We start from the raw sequence: 24,292 nt of genomic DNA, 5'->3' as shown, positions 1-24,292 counted from the left end.
TTCCGTGAGGTAATAATACCTAGTTTAACAGATGAGGAAACTGAGTGTCAGTGGAGAAGAAGTAACTTGGCTCGTGTTTGTTCCGTGACCAAGTGATAGCGTCAGGTCAGCTGGCACAAAGGCGGTGTGTTTTAGACACGATAGCGTATCGTGTGACAGATTGACTCTCATTTACGTGATTTCTTTGCACATATTCTAAGATAACCAGTGTAGGCTTTCTTTCCCCTCCACAAACGTTTATATACCCATTCCTGCCTCTCCTATTACCCTTCTGGTTACCTCTTCCAGGGATGACACAAGACAAGCAGTGTGATTGGAGGGAACAGAAGTCATCTTTTCCCCACTTTAGTTTGCTCTCAACAGTTGTAACGTGAATTTGTAACATTTCAGACAATACAAACCTCTATAGGGTAAATAAACGCTAGTCCCTCCCTATCCCCTATATTCAGCTCTGTGTGGTTATTAGGCTTTGTTATATCCTTCCATTTCTCTATTCCGCAGAAGTTCTTGCTCCAAACAATTGTGACGTGCCCAGTTGTAACAAACCACTCCCTCAAGCAACAACCACTCCCTCAAGGACACGCTTTTCATTTCAGTTGTACAGAATATTGACTGTAATGACCTACGTATAAACTTCACTGTTAGCCCCTCAGTCCATAAATCACTGCATAATGACAGATGTGTCCCACGATCCGTGACCAACAATGTCACTTCTTCCAAAGTCTGGTGACTGGTCACGTGTGCGTAGTATTCCGTTCATGCACGGACAGCAGAGCGTGTAACTGTGGTGACTTCTTGTTTCCTGGTGGTAAAGCCACGTGACATTTTAGAAAAATGGATAAGCCAAAGAGGGAAAGACAGAAAGTACAGCAAAGAAAAAAAACGTGAACACACCGAAGTGACATTTGAGCTGAATGTAGATGGAGCCACGCAGGCAACAGCTGGCCTTGGGAACACTGTCGCTGTTCGATAGACTTGACCGGCATCCAGGGAAAGTGAGGGTGACCTTGACCTACATGAGGAAAGTGGCTTTGATGAGAGGGATGAGGGTGTCCCAGAGGCAGTGCTGATGGAAAAAAGCTTCGCATTAAAGAAACTGTAGGAGATAGAGCACAGCATTGAAAGCTATCGATAAAAATGTCAGTAGCTGATTCAAACTTGGAAAGTCGTACGACAATCTGCCTTCAAGAAAAATACTTGCTGTGTATCATCAACATTTGTAATGTTTTAAACGACAGTGTGCTAAATTTTAGCTTTATTATTTTTTTCATTTTCCTCATACTTTCATAATTGGCACTAAGAGTTTTTAATATTTTAACCAACATTTTTAAAGCTCATGAAACAGTCCTGTCTTCTCCCATTGACTGTTAGGATTTCTTTGCGTGGTTCCAGACTGCCTGGTCATCTCTGTGGTCTTGCATTACTAGGCAGAGTCAAATGTATCGGCAAATCCTCTTGGTTTCACCTCCAGAATGTCTCCGATTTGTCTACTTCTCCCATACTCGCTCAATTCATAATTAGCTTTTTCCTGCTGGGACCAGTAAAAGAATAGCTTCCTAACTGCTTCCCCTCTCCCTGCCCCATTCCTCATAATCCATCTTTCACTTAGTAGCCAGAGGGATCTTTTAAAATAGATTCAGGATTTCCCTACTTAAAGGCTCATAACGGCTTCTATTCGAACTCTAAATAATTGCAACTCACGTTCAAAATGTGCCTGCTGCGTAGCCTCTGACTTGACACCTATCCTTCTGGTCCCGGTTCGGGGCAGCAAGTTTGTGCCTCATCGCCCTGTGTTTATCATGAAATGCAGGTGCATAAAATTGCATATATTCACTATAATCCTTGGTTCTTAACCCTCCCCGTAAAGTCCTGAAACCGCTGTCCAACCCACAAGCTGGACTCATGTCTCACGGTCACCTTCATCTCCCCTCTCTGCTTCCTTGTGTCCAAGGTTAACCACCATTCTTAATCTGGTAGCTATCATTTCCGAGTTTTTCTTTTTAAAATAATTTTATCTTCTCTATATGTATATACCTAAAGTATGTTTCGTTGTTTAAAATTTTATAGGAAAGTCATCATGTTGAGTGGAATCTTTGGGGACTCTCTCCCCCACCCCCTACCTGACTTTGATGGACTCTTCTGACGATGGTTGTTTCTAAGTTTGGCTGAACACAGGTGTTATGAACTCTCCAGCACACGCATCCTGCCTGGCCTACAGCACTCTTGTGTAAATACCTAGGGGTGCTAACACCCAGAAACAGATTCGTGCACGTACGGAGCTTTGACACATGGCATAGGAGGCATGTCATGTCAGTGAGAGAATGTTTTGCAATAAAAGTAGAAAACATGTTTATTCATACATAAATCACCACTACTGGGTTCCTATTCCATACATACACAAAGATAAACTCCAGAGGAATTAAAGACTTAAATGGTAAAAAATGCACAAAACTTGGGGCACCTGGGTGGCTTAGTTGGCTGAGTGTCTGACTCTTGATTTTGGCTCAGGTCACGATCTTACGGGTTGGTGGGTTCGAGCCCCATGTTGGGCTCTGTGCTGACAGCGTGGAGCTTGCTTGGGATTCTCTCTCCCTTTCTCTCTGCCCCTCCCTCTCCCTCTCTCAAAATAAATAAACTTAAAGAAGATACACAAAACTCAAGACCTAAAAACTTTACAAGTCTTAGTAGAAAGTAAGTAAGCACATTATCATTTATTGCTTAGAATAGGAAAATATGTTTTTAATGAGACACAAAAAATATCGACTATGTTAAATTTATAAACTTTTTCCCCCCCAGCAAAAGACACCTTAGTGAAAATGAAAAGGTAAGTTACTTGGGGAAAGTATTTGCAATCATGCACTATCAAGACTGGAGGAAGAATGTTTACATGACAGTAAGCACATAGGAAACAGAAAAATGGGCAAGAGATACAAACAGGCATTGAAATATCATCTGACATTTGTGTGGACAAAGTTCAAGTCTGTCAATTCAGTGTGGGAGGGAATGTGGGATCAGTGGCTCTCCCAAACTCTGCCATGAGAACCACTGTGGGAAAAAGTGGCCTCCGTGGCTTCTGCACTTTCTGCAGGTGGATGTGTGATTGGCTACTTTCAAGTTCAGTGTGAGGCCTTTACTCTGATTTACCTTGTTTTAGAAATTACCCTTTTGGGTTTTTTATTCATTCTTCTCTCTTTTCAACTACAATGCAAGCTCTAGAGCAAGGACCTTGTCTAATTTGTTCATCACTGGGCCTGGAGTACAGGATCAGAGGTGCTCAGTAAATGGTCCAATGGATGGATTTGCATTTGATTTAGGGGAGTCGGCATCCTTCTAGTGCTCTTTATGAACCGTGTGCTCGCATTCTTTGCCTGTTTCCTAACCGGGGTAACTTTCTCTTATTAGTTCATAGGAGCTCCTCACATATTATAATGATTAATCTTATGTCCCATTTTGTTTTGCAATACTTTGTTTTTCATTGTAACTTTTCATTTCTGTTTTCATTTATTATACAGATGCTTAAAATTTTTGTGTAGTCCTACGTATCAATCTTTCCCATTATTGCTTTTGGGTTTTAGGTCCTACTTAGAAATGCCATCCCTACCCCTGACACTGTATTTTTTCATTTTTTCTGGCATTTTGTATTTTCAATTTTTATGTTGCCACTAATTCCTTTAAAATTCTGTATATAGTGTTAAGTAGAGATTTTTTTCTTTTCAAATGTTCCCAAGACCATTTACTAAATTGATCACCTTCCCTAAATATATTTTTGAATTTACGATTTTTAATTAATGGAGTTATGATTTCATGATTTTTATTTGCTTGCAGTTTTTTTTCAAAAAATTAAGTCCTATGCTTATTTCCCCAAAAGTTCAAATAATAAACCATGATTTATAGGTTTTTAAGCAGTAAAATTATCTCATGATATACTTAAAACAGAAAGCATATTAAAAACAGAAACGTGGCTTTAGAGAGAAAATATTTAATCTATTTCATGAACAAAATGTGCAAAGTTTTAGAAAAGAGGCATTAGGTTTCAGTATAGAGTATACATACATTCTTGCTTTTATAACCATACATATTACACGTCTTTTGAGTCGGTAATGAGGGCCGGTGCGCAGAGTTGTTCCAAATGATCTTCTGTTAACACGTGCACTGGAAAGCATCACTGAAGATAGTCGAGATCGATGTAGAAATACAATGTTATATAAAAATATATTACTCTGTCTACATGAAACACTTAAAAAAGCACACCACAAACATTTTTAGAGTTAGAGTATGGATGGAAATATCAATATGTGATGTTCTAAATTAGATTTTCATTGCATTTTTTAATCTTTGGAGAAAAAAATAAACCTTTGGAATGACAGATATGAAGTCAGCACAGCAGACCAACTGTATTTTCAAAAATAAAAACACAACTTTATCCACACAAAAGATGCGAGAGTCTGAGTCTCTAAAATATGACAAAGTTATGAGATGTTACAATTTGGAAATCTGTTTTATACATACATATCTCAAGCACACAGCAAACTCTGTCCACAAACCACATGTAAAGTAATTAAAGCAATGAAAGTATTTCGAAATACAGGGGTTCTCAATGCACCCCTGACAGTGAGAATTTCAAACTTAAAAAAAAAAAAATTAACCTATGTAGAATATAATTAGGAAGGTATATTGCAGACTAGAGAGAAATTAATCTTAAAAGCACATGGGGGTACGGTTCTGCTCTGGAAACTGAGATACTATTAGGAATTCTAGAAAAAAAGAATTTGCCACACCAAAACCTTTCTGCCGTAGAGCCATAGCTCCTCGCTGAAACCTCTATAGAAACTACCATTGTTTTTAAAGAGAGGGAAGCCTAAGGTGTGGAGAGGAAATGGTAGGATGTATTCTACTGGTAAATCGGGATGACGAGTATCTGAGGTGTGCGTGAACAACACATTTCAACTCTATACGAGCAAAAACTTGTTGGTTTTGAACAGCATAATGAGCAGGGCAGGCAGCCCATCCTGTACATACCCACAGAATGATTGTAATTCTGGTGGCATTAAGAATAATGACCACAGATTCTAACAATAGAAGATTGTTACATGGCAGAGTCCTTCTACATTTTGAGAAAGGAACAGGTCTATTTTTACCCTTCATTACCATAGTTTATCAACTACTGTTTTGCCCTCTATGTTTTAGCAGATATTTATGAGCACAGCACACCAGAGTCATGAAAATACTGTTCAAACTGGGCATATTTAAATCTGAAGGCTGTTTTTTTCCCCTGATTTCTCAGCATTATGAGGGCTCATTTCACTTTATTTCAAATAGAAGTATGTAACCATGTGTATTAAAAACAAAGGCAATAAATTATGTTTGTCCATGTAACTCAGTCTCAGGTTTTCAAAAATTGACAAATTTTGCCAAACTCTGTGTCGCTGAAAAACATCAAGTCTGTAAGTTGCTGCTAGAAGAGGAAGGAATTCACACCATGCCCTGGCAGTCACAAAAAGGCCTGAGTATATGGTCGTTTAGCAACCCTTTGTGCTTGTTTAGTGTTTTTTAGCGTATGGTTGCCGGCAGAGGCAGGGAGGCATAGTTGGAAATACTCGTGGCTCTTTCCTTTTGGTTGGGGCTTTCCACAGAACGTAATGCCCTAGGGTGTACTCGAGAGCGCCATGCCTTGAAGAAGGGACACGCCAGACAATGGAGAACTCGAACTAGGCAAACATCCCACAACCAGGATCTAGAATTTTCACTGTTCAACTCGAACCTTGGAAAATAATGAAACCCAATCACACTAGGAAATGGAGGGGTAGCAATCAGAAAAGGTGCCTAGTGCTGCCTCCTGGCCCACTGTGCCCAGGTCCTGGGTGGTCAGACCAGCTGCCCGGAAGCCAGAAGTAGCCAGTGGAACCTGTAGGTCTGCTGTGCGAAAGGGCCAAGGTTTGCTGGTCACGGAACACATGTAGACAGATCAGTAAGCCCCTAACTTCTAATACTACTCTTTGTTACCCTACTGCAAGAACATGGGGAAAACAATTATTCAGGACAAAATAGAGATTTATGGTTAGTGTGAATTCTTCATTTAAATCAACTATGTACATGCCACAGGAGAAAGAGGAGGAAATCTTGGCAATTAACAGTGAATTCTACTTCTAAAGTATGACACAGTAATTACCTTTTGAGTTTTACATTTCCTTATGGGTTTCAGGAATGAGATTTTATAGCAATTAACAAGTTCTAATGATTTAAATTAGCCAACTATTTAATGAAAAGATGTTTATAATCTTGTTCCTAGATGATCACGGAGTCACAGTGGTAACATTTTACTTCACACTTTCAGTACCTAATGCTAGAATAGGTTTACTGTAATAGAATTGCATATATTTGAGTCACTGGGGGGGGGGGGGGCGAAGGTCTTACGTACCAGTGCCATTTATGACACGAGTAAGCAGAGAACTTTGTGTGTTACCAAGACTGGCCAAATACTATGCTTCTGGAACTCACTTTGGTTATTAAAATGTTCTTAAATATGACCAAAATTTTTAGGTTGTGAGACAGTCCTGTTCTAAGGATTAAGTTATCCTTTATGACAAGGTCTTATAATTACCTTTTGAAGACCAATTAAAATAGCATTGTTGGAGCTAACACTGAAAAATCTACTTAATTCTTTAATACATCCGTCTGCCAAGAAAAATCCTGGATGACATCTGAATTTGAGAGAATAGTACATAAAATCTTTTGGGAAACAAAAGTATACAGTCTGTTCCAAGCCATGAAGGATAAGAGCATATAATGAAAAGTCAAAGAGCTAATACGGTTAAATGGATTTAAGTTAAATTTCAAAAACAATCATCACTAGGACTTTTTGGATTCTTTAGATTATTATTTACTATATATAGCTTCAAAAGATGTAGGTTTAAAACAAATTACTTTTGAGAGGCAGTATAACATGGGAGTTCAGCAGACGCATCCAGGCCTGGCCACTTCCTAAATGCGTGATCGTGAATATACTGGTGGAAAGGCTTGTAACTCTTTTGTTTCGGTTTCCTCGTCAGGGAAATAAGGAAAAACAGAACCTCTCTCAGAAGGCTGTTGTGAAGATTAAATGAGCTAATATGTGAAAAGCACTTAGAAAAGTGCCAGGCACGTACTGAGCACTCAATATATTCAGCTCTCTGAAAATACCACACAGGCTTGAGAAAGCATTCACAGAAGCAAGTGCTCTTAATTCCGAGGGCTGTCTTCACTCTACATCTGGAAGTAGGTAGGAGTCAGGAGACCGGGATTCAAATAAAAGATCACTCACGAGTCACCTTTTTAACCATTCCACGAAACTGGTCCAACGACAGCCTGTGCCAGGCACTGCTCCAGTGTCTGACGTATTACTCTGAGAGCTTGAGATACGGTCACCAACGTTCTGGAGCCATTTTCTCATCTTTAAAATGGAGGTAACACCTATTTGTCTGATTCGTAGGTTACTTGGAAGCTCAAAGGAGGCAAATTGCATGAAGGCACTTTGAAGATTTTGTGGAGCACCATCAGACTGTATTACAGGCATGGGTGCAGGGTGAGTACGTGTGGACCCTCTCAAAGGAAGGTAATTAGTCGTAGTTCTGGGTTTAAGAAAATTTTCACAAAACTGTAGGCTTCTAACTCTAACATCATTTATAAATAGTAATACACTTTATTATAAAACTGTGTTTCTCTTATTGGGTCCCAACTCTATGGGGAGTATTAACATATCAAATAGATGGTTGAGAAATACTTTCCTTTAGAATTGCAATTGCAAAGAAAATGTCAAACTAGATATTTATGGTCATAAATTATCATCATTAGCTAATAAGTAGCAGCTCCATTAATTACTAAAAGCTTTACAAACACTATTTCATTGAATCCTTATAGCGACCCCATAAAACAGGTAGAGTGGCCCCATTTTATAGGGTTAGAGTCCAAGAGCCTGCAGAGCACATGCTCTTAACCTCTACACATTACACAATAAAAACACCAGAATAAAAAGTCCTAATCATTTCTGTCTTTACCAAATCACATACTTAAGAGAACCAATAGATCAAAGCATTCCAAATTATGTTCTGATCCTTGCAATAAAGGTGATTTTAGAAGTTACATCAGTGCTTCCAATTCAGTTTTCCTTTAAATTCAGTTTCACTTTAAATCTTTAAAAAAAACTTTTTTCCCCCTGAAAATAACACATTGTTCACTGAAAACAAACTATAGGCAAGGTGAATTAAAATATTTATAATTTTATCATTGAGGAGAACCACCGTTGACATAGTTCCTCCCAGATATTTTTATGCAATTGTGAACTATGGAATTTAGTTTTTGATGACTGTTCTTAAACACGATACCAAATACAAGGGCCAGACTGAAGTCTTTTTAATTTGCAGATATAATAAATTTTGTGCAGGCAGAAAATTATTACAGATATCTATTTTCAGTTTTTTCCTAAAATTTCCAACCATGGACAAACAAGCAGAGAGTAACTTATTTTGGTGATACTAACCAGAAGTATTCTGCCCATAAGAGAAACTTAGATGAGAAGTTCTTGACTTGATCTTTGTATCTGTGTATGTCTATACACGTGCATGCGTGCACACACACACACACACACACACACACATATATTCATCAGCACGTGTGAAATATTTTTGGCTGTGTTAAGATTTATAGCTTTCTGCAGACCTAATAATACTATAACTATAGTTTTAATTAGAACAGTCAGGGGGAAAACTGTTTTGTAGTCATTGAACTTTGCCAGAATTACACTTATGGGTGATTCAACTGTAAAGTTTTTCCTTGTGAGTAGGTTAAATATTTGCTTGAGGCAGCATATTTAAGATAAGCAAAGTTCTTTTCAGGGATCCTATTAATCCTGAGTATAAATTCAGAAAAAAAAAAAAAAGTCCTACTGCTTGTGAAATAATATCCCAGAGTGTGATGGGAAAAATAGTGACAAAAACAGCACAATAATTCAGGGCAAAGATCCCAGGTATCGTGTCAAAGTGTGTGTGATGCCACATTACTGGCACTTTGATTAAGACGACTTATACTAAAATCTGACTCTTTTTAAACTATCACTGGACATAATTGATACAAGAAAAGCTAAAGCTAAAAAAAAATGCAAGTCCTTATAGAAAACAGAAGGCAGACAAGGATCAAGAAGTTTTTAAAAATAAACTTTCTAGTGCTTCCTCTTATGTAAGAGGTTTATGTTAGTCATAAATTCTAGGAACCTACTTATACTGCTTTAGTAGGATTCATAAAAAATCATACTAAATCCACATAAATAATATTTTTAATGTAAGAAATAGTGCATATTGGTGACTAAGAATGTTCAATAAAACTATTTTGAAAGAAAATATAAGCCTAATACTAACTGAAAACTGTCTAGACAAAAGGAATAGAGATACATAATACATATGTGTTTGTATATTATATTGAAAAATTAATTACCAAGTATTTCTGAATTGGGTTAAAACCATATATACTTCTTTCCCAGGAAGTGAAATTGTTTATGTCTTTTTAAATAGGAAAAGATTAACCTAAAATATTCTCATCATGTCCAAATGGAAATGAGAAGTAGAATATTTCAAATTAGATTAAAACAGGACTTCAGCCTATTTTCCATAAAAGAATATTAATGTTATTCATTCCTTTATTACTGAATGCTTTTTATGGAAAGAAAAGGTTTATGAGGTAATTATATAATAACTTTAAACAAGATTCCTTTTAACTTTACATTATGCTTCTCTTTAAAAATAGCTTTAGCAGATTACAAATTAAATCCAAATCATGACTATGCATTTCCTTACTTCAGAGATTTAGAGAACCTGAGTAAATGAAGCTATTAATATGTTCAAAATTGTATTTCAAAAAGAAAAATGGGCAGATGATGGTAGTCCAAAGATTATAGTTCAAATTTGTTTCTGAAGGGGGGAAAGGCATATTATGTCATCTTGCCTATAAATATTTATTGGGGAAATATAGTTTATACCTGACATTTTCAAAATCCTGTAAGCTGATTAAATCACAAACATATTGAATCAGTTGTAGTAAAAACAAGAATAGGCTTTTAAATAGTTATAAAGGGAAATTATGGTAAGAAAAAAACTTTCCATTATCTTCTACTGGCAATTTCTTTTGGGGTTAAAAACCTCCCCAGTGTCATTTAATCACTGTATGTTTCAGCCCTAATATTTTAAAGAGTAATAAATATATATACATATTAATAGAATGAAAGTGCTTCACACTAAAACTTTCCTTGAAGGCTTAAAAGTGATTTTTTAAAAAACATCACAATAAATGATCATAATTTAAGTTCTGTATATGGGAGCCAAAAAACCCCAAATCCAACGAATCTGCATACTTTAATGTTTACAGGTGAAATTTAAACCTCTAAGACAACGTATATACCCATTTACTCAGATTCAGCTGTCACAATTTATGCTTTATCATAAATAGCATCACAGATAGTAATATGTCCCGAAGTCCCTTTCTCCTTGAAAGTTGTAGTATTTCTGGGGCCTCACTTATTACCCGATAAGACTGTATTCAATTAGAAAAAGTTCAGGAATTGAGTCTGTACATCCTTAGACCTCTTTTTCTGTATATAGTTATAAGGCATTAATAATGGCATATTAAAATAGCAAATAATTTATAATAAAAATAGAAATTCTCTTTTAAATTGCTCTCAGATGAGAGAATCATAGAGAACAGAGAACATATTTACCACCCAGATACTCTTTAAGCTTCTGTAATGTGATTTTTTTTTTTTTTTTTTTTTTGGCTTAAAACAGACCTTAGGCCCTGAATGGCAGGTGTCCTTATACCAACATGTAGACTGGATCTTAGGTTCTGTTTAAAGTTATTGTGAAATTTATATATTTAAATGTGCTATTCGCTACTAATAAAGATAGAAAAAGTTAAAATATTTGGTTTCATTATTGTTATCAGTATTCATTGCAAATTATCTTCATGATAATAGTCTAGACTACAGTGTGGATTTAAGTTTTGTGCCAAATAGCACAAAATACAAAATCACGGTTCAAATGATGGTCAGTGATTTAGCTGGTACACAGCCAGAATGAAGGAATTTGTTTATAATAGATAAGTAAATATGAAGCGTAGCTTTATCTTAGTATCAGTTGCTAGAACTGAGCAACGGGTCTCCTGGTACCCAGAGGCAGAAATAAAGCTGCTTTTCGTAAGGTACAGTGACTGTGAGGGTGGAGGCCAGGGGCTCTGGTGACTGGGTAGCTGGCTGGCTTGCTAAAATACATACTTGAGCTCTACTGGAGCTATGCACCCTGGTTGTGCACTGGTTATTTGTAAAGGCTGACTGAACATAATTCCCTTCATCATACAGGCGTTGCTGTCTGTGCTACAGTAATAAAGAAACACGCTGATAGATAGAACGGCTTCAAGTGATAGGCAATCTCCAGGGATCTGCAGTGAGATGGCTGGTTGACTGGAAATGCTTTCGATTACTCCAGAGGGTATCTGTCCTTGAAGAAGCCATTCATTGCCTAGAAAATAAACATGTAAATTACAAAGACTGTATAAGACATCAAGGAGGAAATCAGACAAACCTCACGAAGACTAGATTCAATCAACAGACATTTACTGAAAGCCTCTAAGTGTGAGGCATTATGCTCTGTGTGAAGGACATAATGGTCACCCATGAGATGTTCCCAGTCTAATGATCTTGATATCAAATTGTTAAAATTCTTCCTTTGAACACTGTAATTTACAAATTTCTGCTGAAATCAGACCCAATAATGAAAATATGGCTATAGAGCCTTAATCCTTGAAATTAAAAATGAAACCTATTAAGTTCTAGAAATTAACTAAACAGGTCATTTTTACCAGATAAGAGTGTTCGGGAACGTCATGAAAAACTACAAAATAAATGAGGGCACACAAATGTGTGTATAACTCTGTGGTGATGCTCAAGTTCTTTAAGTAATGATGAATTATTAAATATCCAAAGGTAAAAACCAAGTAATTTTTAGAAACAAATACTGAGTGTGTTATTCAGATGGGCTCAACAATGTGAATACTAAGAGATTCTATTGAGCTCATTTTCACACATAACTCTTGTTAGGCTTCACTACATAGATTATAACACAAGTCTAATAAGCCACTAACAACCTTTAAGCTTCTAGTATCAGAATTGTTAAGATCTCTTCATTCGTGAGTGTCTCCTCTCAGAAGGAACATATGTTCCTACTGAGGAAGCGCACGTGGACGTGGACGTTCAGCTCAGAGGGCTCAGCACCAAGAGCCAGCATTTGGAAAACACAGGACATGCTTTCCTGCCGAGTCACACAGAAGACACTGAACACAACCTCATGACTTCTCAATGACTTGGGCCATTTGTACAAAAGCCAGACCACCTGCTGAGTGGTGATGAAATTCTATGTCTACTTTTTAGCTTTTCTTTCTTTCTTTCTTTCTTTCTTTCTTTCTTTCTTTCTTTCTCTCTCTCTTCTTTCTTTCTTTCTTTCTTTCTTTCTTTCTTTCTTTCTTTCTTTCTTTCTTTTCACTTCAAGATGAGCCAATGGACTCTGGGCATCTGCCTATATCAGGCTGCTCAGTCTCCCTTCTAGTGTATTGCCTCTAGTTCTGTTGATTGAAAAATCATATTTGAGAAAAACAGGTCAAGTAAGAGGAAGGAGAAGGTGAAAGGTGAAAATCTAAAGAGTTAGGTGAAGAATTTTTAAATCATTATTTAAAAATTCTCTTTAAAACGCTTCAGCCTTCTTTGTTTACTTCTGGATTGGGGAATATGTTTTATTTAAGGTTTGGCTTTGCTAGATGGCAGATTTGTGGGGAACTTCTTATATTTTAAATCAAAACAAACTGTGCTATTTTAATATCCAATTCTAGGAATAAAACACAAGGTTTCTTTATTATTTTTCAGATACATTACATGTGGGAATTATAAAGTTATAATATGCTAATGGTGCTTTTATACAGACTTTTTTTTTGGGGGGGGGACTTAAAACCTTCACATATGCTGACAACTTTATAGACCATAGTGAAAAATGGGCATTTTAAGTCTCTAAATAACCGACCAAGAAGAAAAACCTTCCTTTATTCATAGGTGTATTAATATACTCTATAAATAATTTTCAAAAACCTTAAATTATCAGGACTCTTGTCTGAAAGCTTATTTGCCCCTGTACAATAAAAACAGAGCCACTATTTTGGACAAGTGATAAAACAGGAATTTTCCCTATAGACTACTTCACTTTAATACTACCTGTATTTTATATTCCAGTAGCTTATTATTAATCTGTGTTTGACCACGGAGACTTGAAAATGTTAATTTGTCAATAACATTTTAAAACTCAATCCACTGCTCTTTCATTACACACAGAGATGAAATTAACAGTGATCTCCAATTGATGCAGTGCTTTCAGACCAACAGACGCAGGCACGACAGTGAAGCCCACAGTGGAGGACCTGCTCTGGATCCACGGACAGCCGAAGATGGCCAGAGTTTGAGTGCCTCCTGCCCACAAAGCTGACTCCGGACATCTTCCTCCTCGCCTGCAGAGCTCAGCCCTCTCCTTGCGGGGGGCGGGGTGGTTGGTCTCCCAAGGCTCAGTCAGTCACCCCAGGGCCAGCTTCCCCAACTCTGACCCAGCAGCTCCTCCCGGCTGGCCCACCGAGATCTGTGCTCTCTGGATTCAGATGCCCAGTGGGTGGTTGCTGCCCTGGGAAAGCAGCAAGGTAAGGAGGCAGAGAGCCTGGGTCTGGGTCAGGCACACAAGAAGTGTGTGAGAGGGCATGAGGGAGGAGGCGGGAGGAAATGGGGGACTGAGAACATGCGAAAGAGCGTGGGAGAGCAGGGCAGAGGAAGGTCAGTAGAGACCAGAAGTCAGCACTTCGTTCTGGACCACTGATGTTTTACTTTCAAGTTGTTGTCCACGGTTAGTGGGGCTGGAAAGCACTGCTGTAAGGCAAGCAGCAGGCTGATTCCTTCTTAAAAATTAATGAGGAGCACACAGCGATTCAAATACACATTCAAATCTTTACACAATTTACAGTCACTGGGGATACTTTGAGAATAGACGTGAGCAGGAAGTGCTCTTGAACAACTACAAATTAGTGAGTACGGACAAAGGCTCCGCCTGGATGCTGATCACAGTAATTCATTTGTATTCAGTTACATATCCTCCAACAATGTTTTAGTCTTCTACTTGAATGGCATACTTTGAAGATACGGTTTTGGCATCCATTTTCTTATAGCAAGCAAGTACTTGGGCTCAAGTTCTACCTCTGGCATCTCTGAAGAAGAAAATGTAGCTTCAGGCTTAGTAACTGGTAAATCAAGTCCTAATGAATCTCTTGAAATAAAATGAACAGCAACTGAAAAGCTCTAAAGCACCTAATAGATGCTATCTGGAAAAGTAAAAGATAATAGTGAAACAAAGAATGGAACTGGAAAAAGCCCGAGTCAAGTTACTTCAGTTAAAGCAGTATGTTTTTAAAAATATCATACTCCACCAAGGGGGAAATCAATTTCATTCTTTAGAATCGATTCTGAGATTTATATCACCGTATTACTGGAAGGTAGAATGGTAAACATGATTTCATACTGGAATATTTCCAAGATTACTCTCATACCTTCAGCTGTTAGAAACCAACAACTGGGTACTCCTTCGGTTAACTTTGTTCCCGATGGGAGGTCTAATCTTAGCTTGAACTGCAGAGTCTGTCCTGGAGATGCAGCCACTGGGGGAAGTCGAATGTTTGGAGCAGATTTAGGTAGTTTGGGTAATGTCTTCTGTTTTTCTCCTAGGAATGGGCCATCTACAACAGCGTTTTCAGGTCTGAAGACTGGGAGCTAGGAAATAAGGAAATCTGTTAATTAAAGCACAACTGCTTTATAGTAATTGTAAAGGGCTTAATTTTGGACTTCAGTAGAAAAATAAGGTTCTGTATCAATGAAACTTAATTGCCATTCTAGTCTGAATTAGAAACGTGCTTACTTAGACGTCCTTATGATTATTTTATAGGCCGAGAAACATATTTCATCCTGGCAAAAAAAGTTACCAATACTAACGAATGAAACAGAACTAAGTTCATTGTCTGATATGTTTACAGACGGTAGGAAATTAAAGTAATACGTTATCAATTTAAATGTAGGGGGTATAATTCCCATTCCAATTTTCACTGCCAACTATAAGATGATCTATGTCAGGAGAAATGACACTTATGATGGCAGTCTGTATTTTCACTTTAAATCTTAGGAGTCTAAAATCCTAGAATTTTAGAAAAAAAAACTCTTGCTTTTTTTTTCAGGCAAATGTGATATATCAGGAGGCAGCTTGAAAAATTTTAGAGACTTTATCCTTATCTTTAAAAAACTGGAAGAAACTTAAATGAGTTCTAATCAATATTATTTTCAATGTGTTGAGAAATGTGGCTGCTAGAGTTTCCTTTGGGAGGTTATTTGGTAATGACTCACCACAGGAAACGACTACACATTAATTTAAGAATCGTTAAAAAAAAAAAAAAACACCTTGACAACCCACCCCACATGGTATGTGTGGTATGATGTATCTCTATACATTTTGTTTTTAGACATTTAAACACAGATCGGAGTCCTCTTTTTTCCTCTTATGAAAGTTCAAATTCTCTCCAATTTCCAGTATCTTAAACACTCTCGGCACAAATGCAAGTTTTATTTTAACAAGAACAGGGCATTCTTGAACTAGGCATTCGCTCGCTACTCTATCTACCTGTTTTGCCTCCAACACTGGAGATGGTTTAACCACAAGTGTCTCTGTCTGTGCTGTGAGGACTTTAGTAGGATTCTTGAAATGATACTCTTCAACTTCTACTTTCAGATTGCTTACCACAGAAATCGTTTTTGTTTCTAAATCCATCACTTTAATTTGATGATTATTGGTGTCTGCTACATATAATAACTGGCCATTCTCTCCAATACACAAGCCTCCTGGTTCATTAAAAGTTGACTCGGTAAAGCTGGAAGTGATAACGTTACTTGCGTCTCCGGTTCCTGCTAATGTTGTGCAGTTTTTTGTTTTGGGATCCACAACTTTAATCTAAAAACAAAGAACAAAGAAGTACACGTCTGAAGGCCAATCTCATGTTCGTAGGAAAGCGTAGTATCAAGCAAACCAGAGAATCGATTGCCATTAGCATCCTTGCTAAATGTCAGGAAAAGAATAGGCATTTCCGTATTTTCTTGAAAAGCCAAGCATTCAAATTACAGTCTCAGGGGAGACACTCCATTCTGAGAGCTAAAAACTATGTAAAACTCCCAGTTACATCTTATCTTCCAGCAGCAATCTTTGATGAAATATTTCTGGAATTAAAAAAATAAAGTAAGATTCTTTTCCTGACAGTGGGGCACAGTTGAACTGACTTTCTTCTTTCTCATGAGCATCTAACCCTGGCTGAGAATTGGCTGCTTATGTTAAACCTAATGATTCCCAATTGTGCCTCAATTATGTTAATTTATGGTATCATCACAAGGTAGTAACATTTATTTTCCACTAGTTTTTATAGAAAAGAAAAATGCAATAAAAATGGCAACAGTTGAATAATCTGTGCAATAGAGACAAGAATGGAAATGCTGAAAATGGAATTATTTGCTAACAGGCACTGCAACTATGCAACAGCTCAGAAACGTTCCTTTGTTAGTTGACATATTAATTTCCCTGTCACCTGCCTTCTTTACTGTGTTACTAAGCAGCTTTGATGGATTGCAATTCACAATTTTTTGCTGTAGTCATTGGGAACGTGTTTAGTCCCTTCCCCAGCTCATAGTGCCATCATATGCTCTCTGCAAAGAAAGGACCAAGAAAAGAACAGCAAAGGCTTATACATAGTTGTCAAAGACTGTTACTCCTCTCTATTTTAAAGTGGCAGTTGGAGGAGGCTCACAGAGCTTTCAGCATTTTAAATGCCACAGATGCAAAGCAGGGTATTCTACAATTCAGTAAGGACTCACCTTGTGATTGTAAGAATCTGCCACGTAAAGTAAATTCCTTTTCTTGTCCCAGGTTACTCCAAGTGGGTGCTGAAGCTTGGCATCCATTCCTACTCCATCAACATCACCATAAGCAAATAAATTCTTTTTTTTTTTTAAAGAAAGAAACAGCACATATTAAAAATTTTACAGTGCTACAGTATACGGTATAAAGTAAAAAGATGACTATATATGCTAGTTAAGTTAAAGAGGAAATGGGTCTGATTTTTTTTTAATGTTTACTTATTTTTGAGAGATAAAGAGACAGAGCATGAATGAGGGAGGGGCAGAGAGAGGGAGACACAGATTCCAAAGCAGGCTGCAGGCTCTGAGCTGTCAGCACAGAGCCCGACACGGGGCTGGAACTCACGAGTCGTGAAATCATGACCTGAGCTGAAGTAGGATGCTTAACTGACTGAGCCACCCAGGTGTCCCGGAAATGGGTCTAATTTCACATAAATAGGCCTGGGTGTTTGATTTAGACAAGAAAAACAAAATGACAGAATTCTGAACCTCTTAATTTGTGGTGCTTGATAGTTTTATCCACAGTAATCACACCTCTAGCCAGGAACAGGTCAAGTCTACTAATCTGATGCTCTTTCCACCCTACTGCCTAATACCTAATCTACATTCTCCTCTTCTTTCGGTAATCAATATTTTATCCTTCCTTTCCTCCTGAAGCCTTGACATGTGTGTAATCAAGCAGAGTCAACATTCAACTTCTCTTGGACGGTTTTGCTACTTGTGTTCCTTTATAGTCGCATTTCCTTTGGCCTCACTTCCACTTTAACTTACGGCGAGGCCACGAACTCTGTCTCCTAAAATTTATTAACTCTTTGCAATTCAAGAACTGCAAGCCTGGCAGGGTCTGGGCGCAGCATGCAACAGTGACTTTCGGGCATTACCATGGGGTCTCGTTCTCCTCCTACAAGGTGCCTCACCGCCCCGTCCCTTAGTGACACAGCTCTCACGGTGCTGCTCTCGCTGTCTGCTACAAACAGGCAGCGCCAGGGCTCTTCAGAGGCCAGAGAAAGACCTGAAGGCTGGGCAAAGCCGGCCTTGTGAGGATACGCATTATTTCGGTTCTCTTCATTTCCACTTCCGGCGAACCGAAGGCAGGTTCCTTTTTGTAGCTCACTAAAAAAAGACAAGTTCATAGGTGGAATCAACATGGTTACGTTGTATCCAATTTAGTTAGCAAATGAATGTGAACAATGAAATCAGTGGTGTAAGCATTGTTAAAAGCAAACTATGATCTTGGCCTAAAGAGTGCAAGTCAGCTTTGCTTTCACTGTAGTTTTTCTTTTTTAGAGAGAGAGAGAGAAAGCGAGCACATGAGAGGGCGAAGGGCAGAGAGAGGGGGAGACCGAGGACTCAAGCAGGCTTGAGCAGAAATCGATGTGGGCTCGAACTCCCAAACCATGCGATCACGACCTGAGCAGAAACCAAGTCAGATACTCAACCGACTAAGCCACCCAGGTGCCCCTTTCACTGTAGTTTTCCTAAATCATTAACTTACTTACTGTGTAAGGACACACACAAAATGGAAACTATTCTGAATGGCTAGACAGGAAGTCCCTGACAAGAATAAGGATCATATCATTGACTAGATAATTTTGGGTTTTTTTTTTTCCCTACAAAATGGCCAGAGAGAGGTATAGCTGGATCCCACCTTCACTTCCTACAGGATGATAATGCTGCTTTAATCAAATGTAAAACGCATTTCTTAACATACAATAAGAAATTTCTATTTAAAGCACTCTGCAAGGATTCTTTTTGTAACATGGAGAAAGTTTGACACTTTGGCTTCTAAGTTTATGCTGGAGGAACAGTAAGGAAGACGTGGTGTGTTGAAGGAAGGGAAGAAGCTCGCTCAGGATGCAAAATAATGAGACTATGTGCCCATCATCTCCAGATATGGTGCAGCAGGCACAAGTCCAAAATGACCACCAATCACTTAGTTGATATGTCACCCATGCTAAGTTAGAGAACAGGGGTAACAGGCAAAGGGTTATAGAATATATAAAATATGGGCACTTATTCAAGAAACTTCTAAAAAAATAGAGTCCTAGAAATACATGGGATAACTACTACACCAAATTAAGAGGTAATTAATATGAGTCTTAATTTCAAATAGGAGTTTCCTTAATTAAATAAAAAAGAGCGGGGAGAAAAAGTACCTTCTAAAATGTTAGGAGTCTTGCCCACGGAAGATGAGTAATAAAGATAAAGCATCCTTAAAATTATGATACGGGTCCATGTGATCTGACTGGACGTTTTCCTATTACGAACCACAGTGACAACTCTACTTATTTGGAAATTTAGTTCACTCTTGACCATCTAGGTCGAAAACAGCCATCACTTACAACAGTATATTCTGGCCAGTTTTGCTACTTCTTTCTACTGTTTATAATGATGCCTCATATTAATGTTTCTGGTCACCTCACAGTTTGGGCCACTATCATCTCATGCCCAGAGATCATCACAGCCCCATCGCTGCTATCTCTGTCCCTAGTTGTGTCCCACTCCAGATGTTGCCAATGTTCTTTCAAAATCACAGATCTAATCAGGTCACTTCCCAGTTTAGAACTTTCCATATAGGCATGCAGAATAACATTCACATGTCTTAAAAGGACACACAAGGCACTTCACAATTCGGCATTTACTCACATCACTGGTGTCATTTCCTGCCTAGAAAACCTCCCCTTTCCCTAACTCCTACTCCCCTCTCAGGTTTCAGTTTAGCAGCTTCTTCCCGGAAGCCTTTCTGGATAGCTCCTATCTTATTGCTATCGGGTGTTCTTATTCACTTTAAAGGACTGCTGCAGTGATCCCTTTTACACACAGCACTGGCATTTCCCAGCTATTTTCTGTTTGGTGATCTCATTCTTCCTCCGTTAGTCCACTGAAGAGAGCAACATTTAAAAAGCTTTATTCTTAATACAGTGAATATATTTTATCCCTTCAGATTAGCACAGGCCTAGCATCCAGCATGTTTAATAAGTACGTAAGATGAATGACTAAATGTCGCCAAACAGCACACACAGCAACACATGTGCGCGCGCGCGCGCACACACACACACGATTTGGAGCATCTGGTATGTTCGATCATCTATAGAACTACTCCTTCCTACTGATAAGTATATCTGAGATGATTAGCACTTACTTTCTATGGTGATTAAACGGTCTTTGTGGTCTAGGACTTCCATTCATTCATTTATTCTATAAACCCTTACCGAACTCCTATTATATACCACATACTATGCTATGCACAGGGGACATAGAAATGAATGAGAAAGGGTGCCTTAAGGGACAGTGTAGTAGAAGGAAACAGTTATGTAAACAAGTACAACCAGGAACGGGGAGGGGGAGGGGGAGAGAGAAGGAACTTATCAGCACAGTAATGTAACTACACAGGGGGTGCAGTGAGGTCATAGCAAAGAATATGCGTAGTTCTACCTGGAGTGTTAGGGAGAAGAAACAAGGCTCTACAGAAAGGATATAAAAAAAGTGTGCAGAGACACTAGTTTTTCATCTTTATATCCCCAACAGTGGCAGCAAAACTCCTACATTTCTGTATATAAACCAGGCACTAGGCTGAGCTCTTCATATATATTATTAATCCTCAAAACAAGCCAAGGAAGTAGATATAAATAAGGAAACGGAAGCATATAAGGTTAAGTGGGCTCTCCTAAGCTCAGAGAGATAAGTGGCAGAGTCGGGATTCAACCTGAGGCATGACTACAAAACCCGAGCCATTAACCACTCTGTCACCCAGTCCTCCAGTGTTTGTGTTAATGAGCGGGGATGTCTGGACTGCATGTTAAGAGATGTGCCCACAGCTCCAGTTCTGTCTCTAGATGCTCCATAGGGCTGCTCTTCCCAGGTTCCCAGAAGTTAGCAGTGGCAGTCACAAGACTTGGGCTCGTGAGATAGAAGTGACGTACGTCACTCCCAAGTAGAAGCTTTAAGAGCCACTGAGCGACTCACCACCTCTCTCTCTGCCAGGATGACTGGCAAAGCTCCAGACGGTGGCCGCTTCATCGGCCTGGTGGCAGAGGAACGCTCCCCAGTGAACCTACTGAGTCAGCCAGAAACAAACCTTGTCTTACGCTCCCGACAATCGGAGAGGCAGTTACGGAGCTCCAGCCCAGCACACGCTAGTGACTAGCACACAGCGGAGCTGTGAGCGTGGAGACTCGGGGAGAGGGAATTCTGTGAACTCGTGTAGTTCACACGAGACAGAAACTGTCACTTACTTTTTCTTTGGTAGTCTGCCGCTGTCCAGGAGCAGTGCCCATATCTGATGAATCCCTGCCATGGCTATCCAGAGAATGTCATCTCTTTGGACCTCTGAACCTTTACAAAAATAAACAGTAATTATCATATACATATCTCGTTAATACAAACACTCCACGTGTTTTAGAAGTTTAAAAGATGACAGCAGTTATGTTTACAAATCATCTGAAGAAAAAAATATTTGCAGCGTTTTTAAGTTGTTTTTGAAATTTTCCCGTTTTCCTTGTGAAATGTTACTTAATATTTATAGATTTACCTGTAAATTCATAGAAATCCAAAGCGTTCTTAATAGCGGTCTGCCCCTCTGCCTCTCTGGACACAATGTTTGTAAATATTTAAGTTCTTATTTTATCTGCTAAAACAAGTTGACATATACTCTCCAGAGAAACTCTGCCAGTCAAATACTGAGCATTAACCACTGAAATTATATGCTTTAATAACAGGGTTTTTGTACAATTATCATGAAAAGACCCCATCTTTTAATACCGTAAAAAAAAAATAGGTATTTCCTTTGGGGCACCTGGCTGGCTGGCTCAATCGGTGGAGCATGCGACTCTTCGTCTCGGGGTCAGGAGTTCAAGCCCCAGTTGGCCATCGAGCCTACTTAAATATTTCCACCACTGGATTAGCTAGACTTAGATACACATCACAGCTATTTAAAAATCCACTGTTTAGTTGGCTATGAGAGTTTTTCAAAAAACATAGTTCACCTGCAAAAAAGCTAAGGGTATATAACATATTCGAATATAACCTTGTTTACTAAATATCAGAAATACTTTTCCACTTTCTTAGATGACGTTACAACTAACTACAACACGACAAGGCTCTATTTCTCAAATTCTTTTGTTAACATTTTTTATTTTATTTTAATTTTTTTAATGTTTAGTTTTGAGAGAGACAGAGTGTGAGCAGGGGAGGGGCAGACAGAGAGGGAGACACAGCATCCAAAGCGGGCTCCAGGCTCTGAGCTGTCAGCACAGAGCCCGATGTGGGGCCCGGATTCACGAACCGCGAGATCATGACCTGAGCCGAAGTCAGAAGCTTAACCGACTGAGCCACCCAGGTGCCCCTTACCATATTTATTTCAATTTAGGGGTGCTTGGCTGGCTCAGTTGGTAGAGCATGTGACTCCTTATCACAGTCGTGAGTTTGAGCCCCATGTTGTTGGGTGTGGAGCCTACTCTAAAAAATATATATATATTCAAACTGTATTCTGAGGCAACTTTTACATATAATTGAGAATTTTTAACTAAAACAATTTGGTCAGATCTACCTTATGCTAAAAGAAATATCTTGGTAAGGCTGTTTTGTTTTTTTCTATCTTCTTTAACTTCAAGTAGTTTGTATCCAAACTTTTCTTCCTTAACTTATATTACTTTCAAGTGTCTTTCAATTTAACAACAACAAAAATAATGATGGTTCTCAAAAAATTGTGGTTGCTATGTGCCAAGCACTTTATAGAGATTATCACTTACATTTTCTGAAATGCCCCAAGAGACACGTAGTGTTATTAGGCTCTTTTTACAGATGAAGAAACGGAGGCTTAGAGAGGTTAGGTAACTTGCCAGGATCACAGTGCTGGTAAATGAACTGGCATCTGACACCAGGTGGACCAACGGAAAAATCTAGATCACATGTTGCCTCTTTTTCTGTGTTCTTAATTACTATCCTATGAAATCTAAAGGAAAGTATTTTAATTTTTCATAGTCAAATATTTTTATGAACATAAATTATATTAAAAGTGACAAGGGCACCCATTTATTCTGGGGACTCGGTCTCTGCTTAATCACTTTAAAAGTAGATCAAAAGCTTTTCATAATTATTTTATTTTGCTCCTGCCATGTCAGGACAAAGTGCAAAGGCGACCATCTATAAGCCAGAAGAGAGCTCTCACCAGAAACCAATCATGCTGGCACCTTGACCTTGGACTTCTAGCCTCCAGAGCTGTGAGAAAATAAATTTCTGTTGTTTAAGCCACCCCATCTGTGGTATTTTGTTATGGCAGCCCGAGGTGACTAAGACATTCCCCCTGAGAACAGAAATGAGACAAGGATATCTGCTATCAACACTTTTATTTAGCATCATACGAAGGTCCTAATTTGTGCAGTAAGAAAAGAGAAGCACAAAGCATAAAGATTAGAAACAAAACTGTAGTCAGTAGAAGATGGCATGCTGTTAAAGCCTCTACCCTCTGCCAAGAGAGAGCTGTGTTGGTACCTAGCTGAGTCAAAGACCTAATCGGTTCTCCAAATTGACCGGCCTAGTTCAACCAGAGTTTTACTGTATGAAGGCCGAACTTACAGTATTAAAGTGTGAACAATCTGTTTGGTTTTGCTCTCTGTGTACTTATTTCCTTTGAAGCATGAGAAACAAGAAAAAGTATAGAAGCAAAGGCTGTGTCAGGTCAGGATTTCAGTGTCCTGGAATTCCCCATAACAACTGATGAGGACAGCTGGGGGGAGGGGGGAGGGAGGTGGTAAAAATGATGACCATCCAGAACACTTCTATGACTAAGGGACTGAGCTAAGTAAGCATGTTTCAGGGAGTATTTCCTTTAATTTAACAACTTTAGTAAGTTGTTCTCCATTTTATAAAGAAACTGAAATTGAGAAGGGTTAAATAATTTGTTAAAATTCACACAGCTAAACCTGGAATAATAATCTATTAGTAAGTCTGACTCCAGATTATTAGTGTTCTAATCAGAACAGAGGAACTACAGAAGTGAGCCTGGGCTCTTGCAGCCAAGTTTTCTCCCTCCTTTCTGCCTCTGCCCCATGAACTTAGCTCTGGCTTCAAGGACCCAAGAACATTTTCTGTGTGATCAGGAGAGAGATCAGATCAAATGTAAGCATGGCTCTCTATGCCAGGATGTGTGTCTACATTCACTCTTTCTGTCCTTCCTTTCCTGTAGCCTATGAGATAACCTATGGCTGAATAATCCCTTACCAGTATTTTTTCCAATCCCTTGCCTTT

General features: G+C 38.6%; 1 protein-coding gene and 1 long non-coding RNA gene across 3 annotated transcripts in view; one reads left to right on the top strand and one right to left on the bottom strand.

The window, feature by feature from the left end:
- Positions 1-3,963: 3,963 nt before the first annotated feature.
- NHLRC2 (NHL repeat containing 2) overlaps positions 3,964-24,292 on the bottom strand; it is a 58,944-nt gene continuing 38,615 nt past the window's right edge. The window contains exons 6-11 of the mRNA XM_015071321.3: positions 21,280-21,379; positions 17,926-18,157; positions 17,003-17,125; positions 15,882-16,091; positions 14,647-14,866; positions 3,964-11,537 (exon numbers count right to left, since the gene is read on the bottom strand). Of these exons, the coding sequence (XP_014926807.3) occupies positions 11,281-11,537; positions 14,647-14,866; positions 15,882-16,091; positions 17,003-17,125; positions 17,926-18,157; positions 21,280-21,379 (1,142 nt within the window). The 3' untranslated portion in view covers positions 3,964-11,280. The remainder of the gene's footprint in view (positions 11,538-14,646; positions 14,867-15,881; positions 16,092-17,002; positions 17,126-17,925; positions 18,158-21,279; positions 21,380-24,292) is intronic.
- LOC106974132 (uncharacterized) lies at positions 7,437-16,393 on the top strand. Of its 2 annotated transcripts, none has more exons than XR_003421306.2 (3): positions 7,437-7,561; positions 13,394-13,749; positions 14,822-16,393. It is a non-coding gene; the product is annotated as an uncharacterized LOC106974132 (long non-coding RNA). The 2 variants fall into 2 exon arrangements; XR_001430101.3 differs by lacking the exon at positions 7,437-7,561 and adding an exon at positions 11,420-11,552.

Source organism: Acinonyx jubatus, chromosome D2, assembly GCF_027475565.1.
Source record: "Acinonyx jubatus isolate Ajub_Pintada_27869175 chromosome D2, VMU_Ajub_asm_v1.0, whole genome shotgun sequence".
NCBI lineage: Eukaryota > Metazoa > Chordata > Mammalia > Carnivora > Felidae > Acinonyx > Acinonyx jubatus.
Note: the sequence above shows the minus strand (reverse complement) of the source record. Positions and strands in the feature narration are given on the sequence as shown.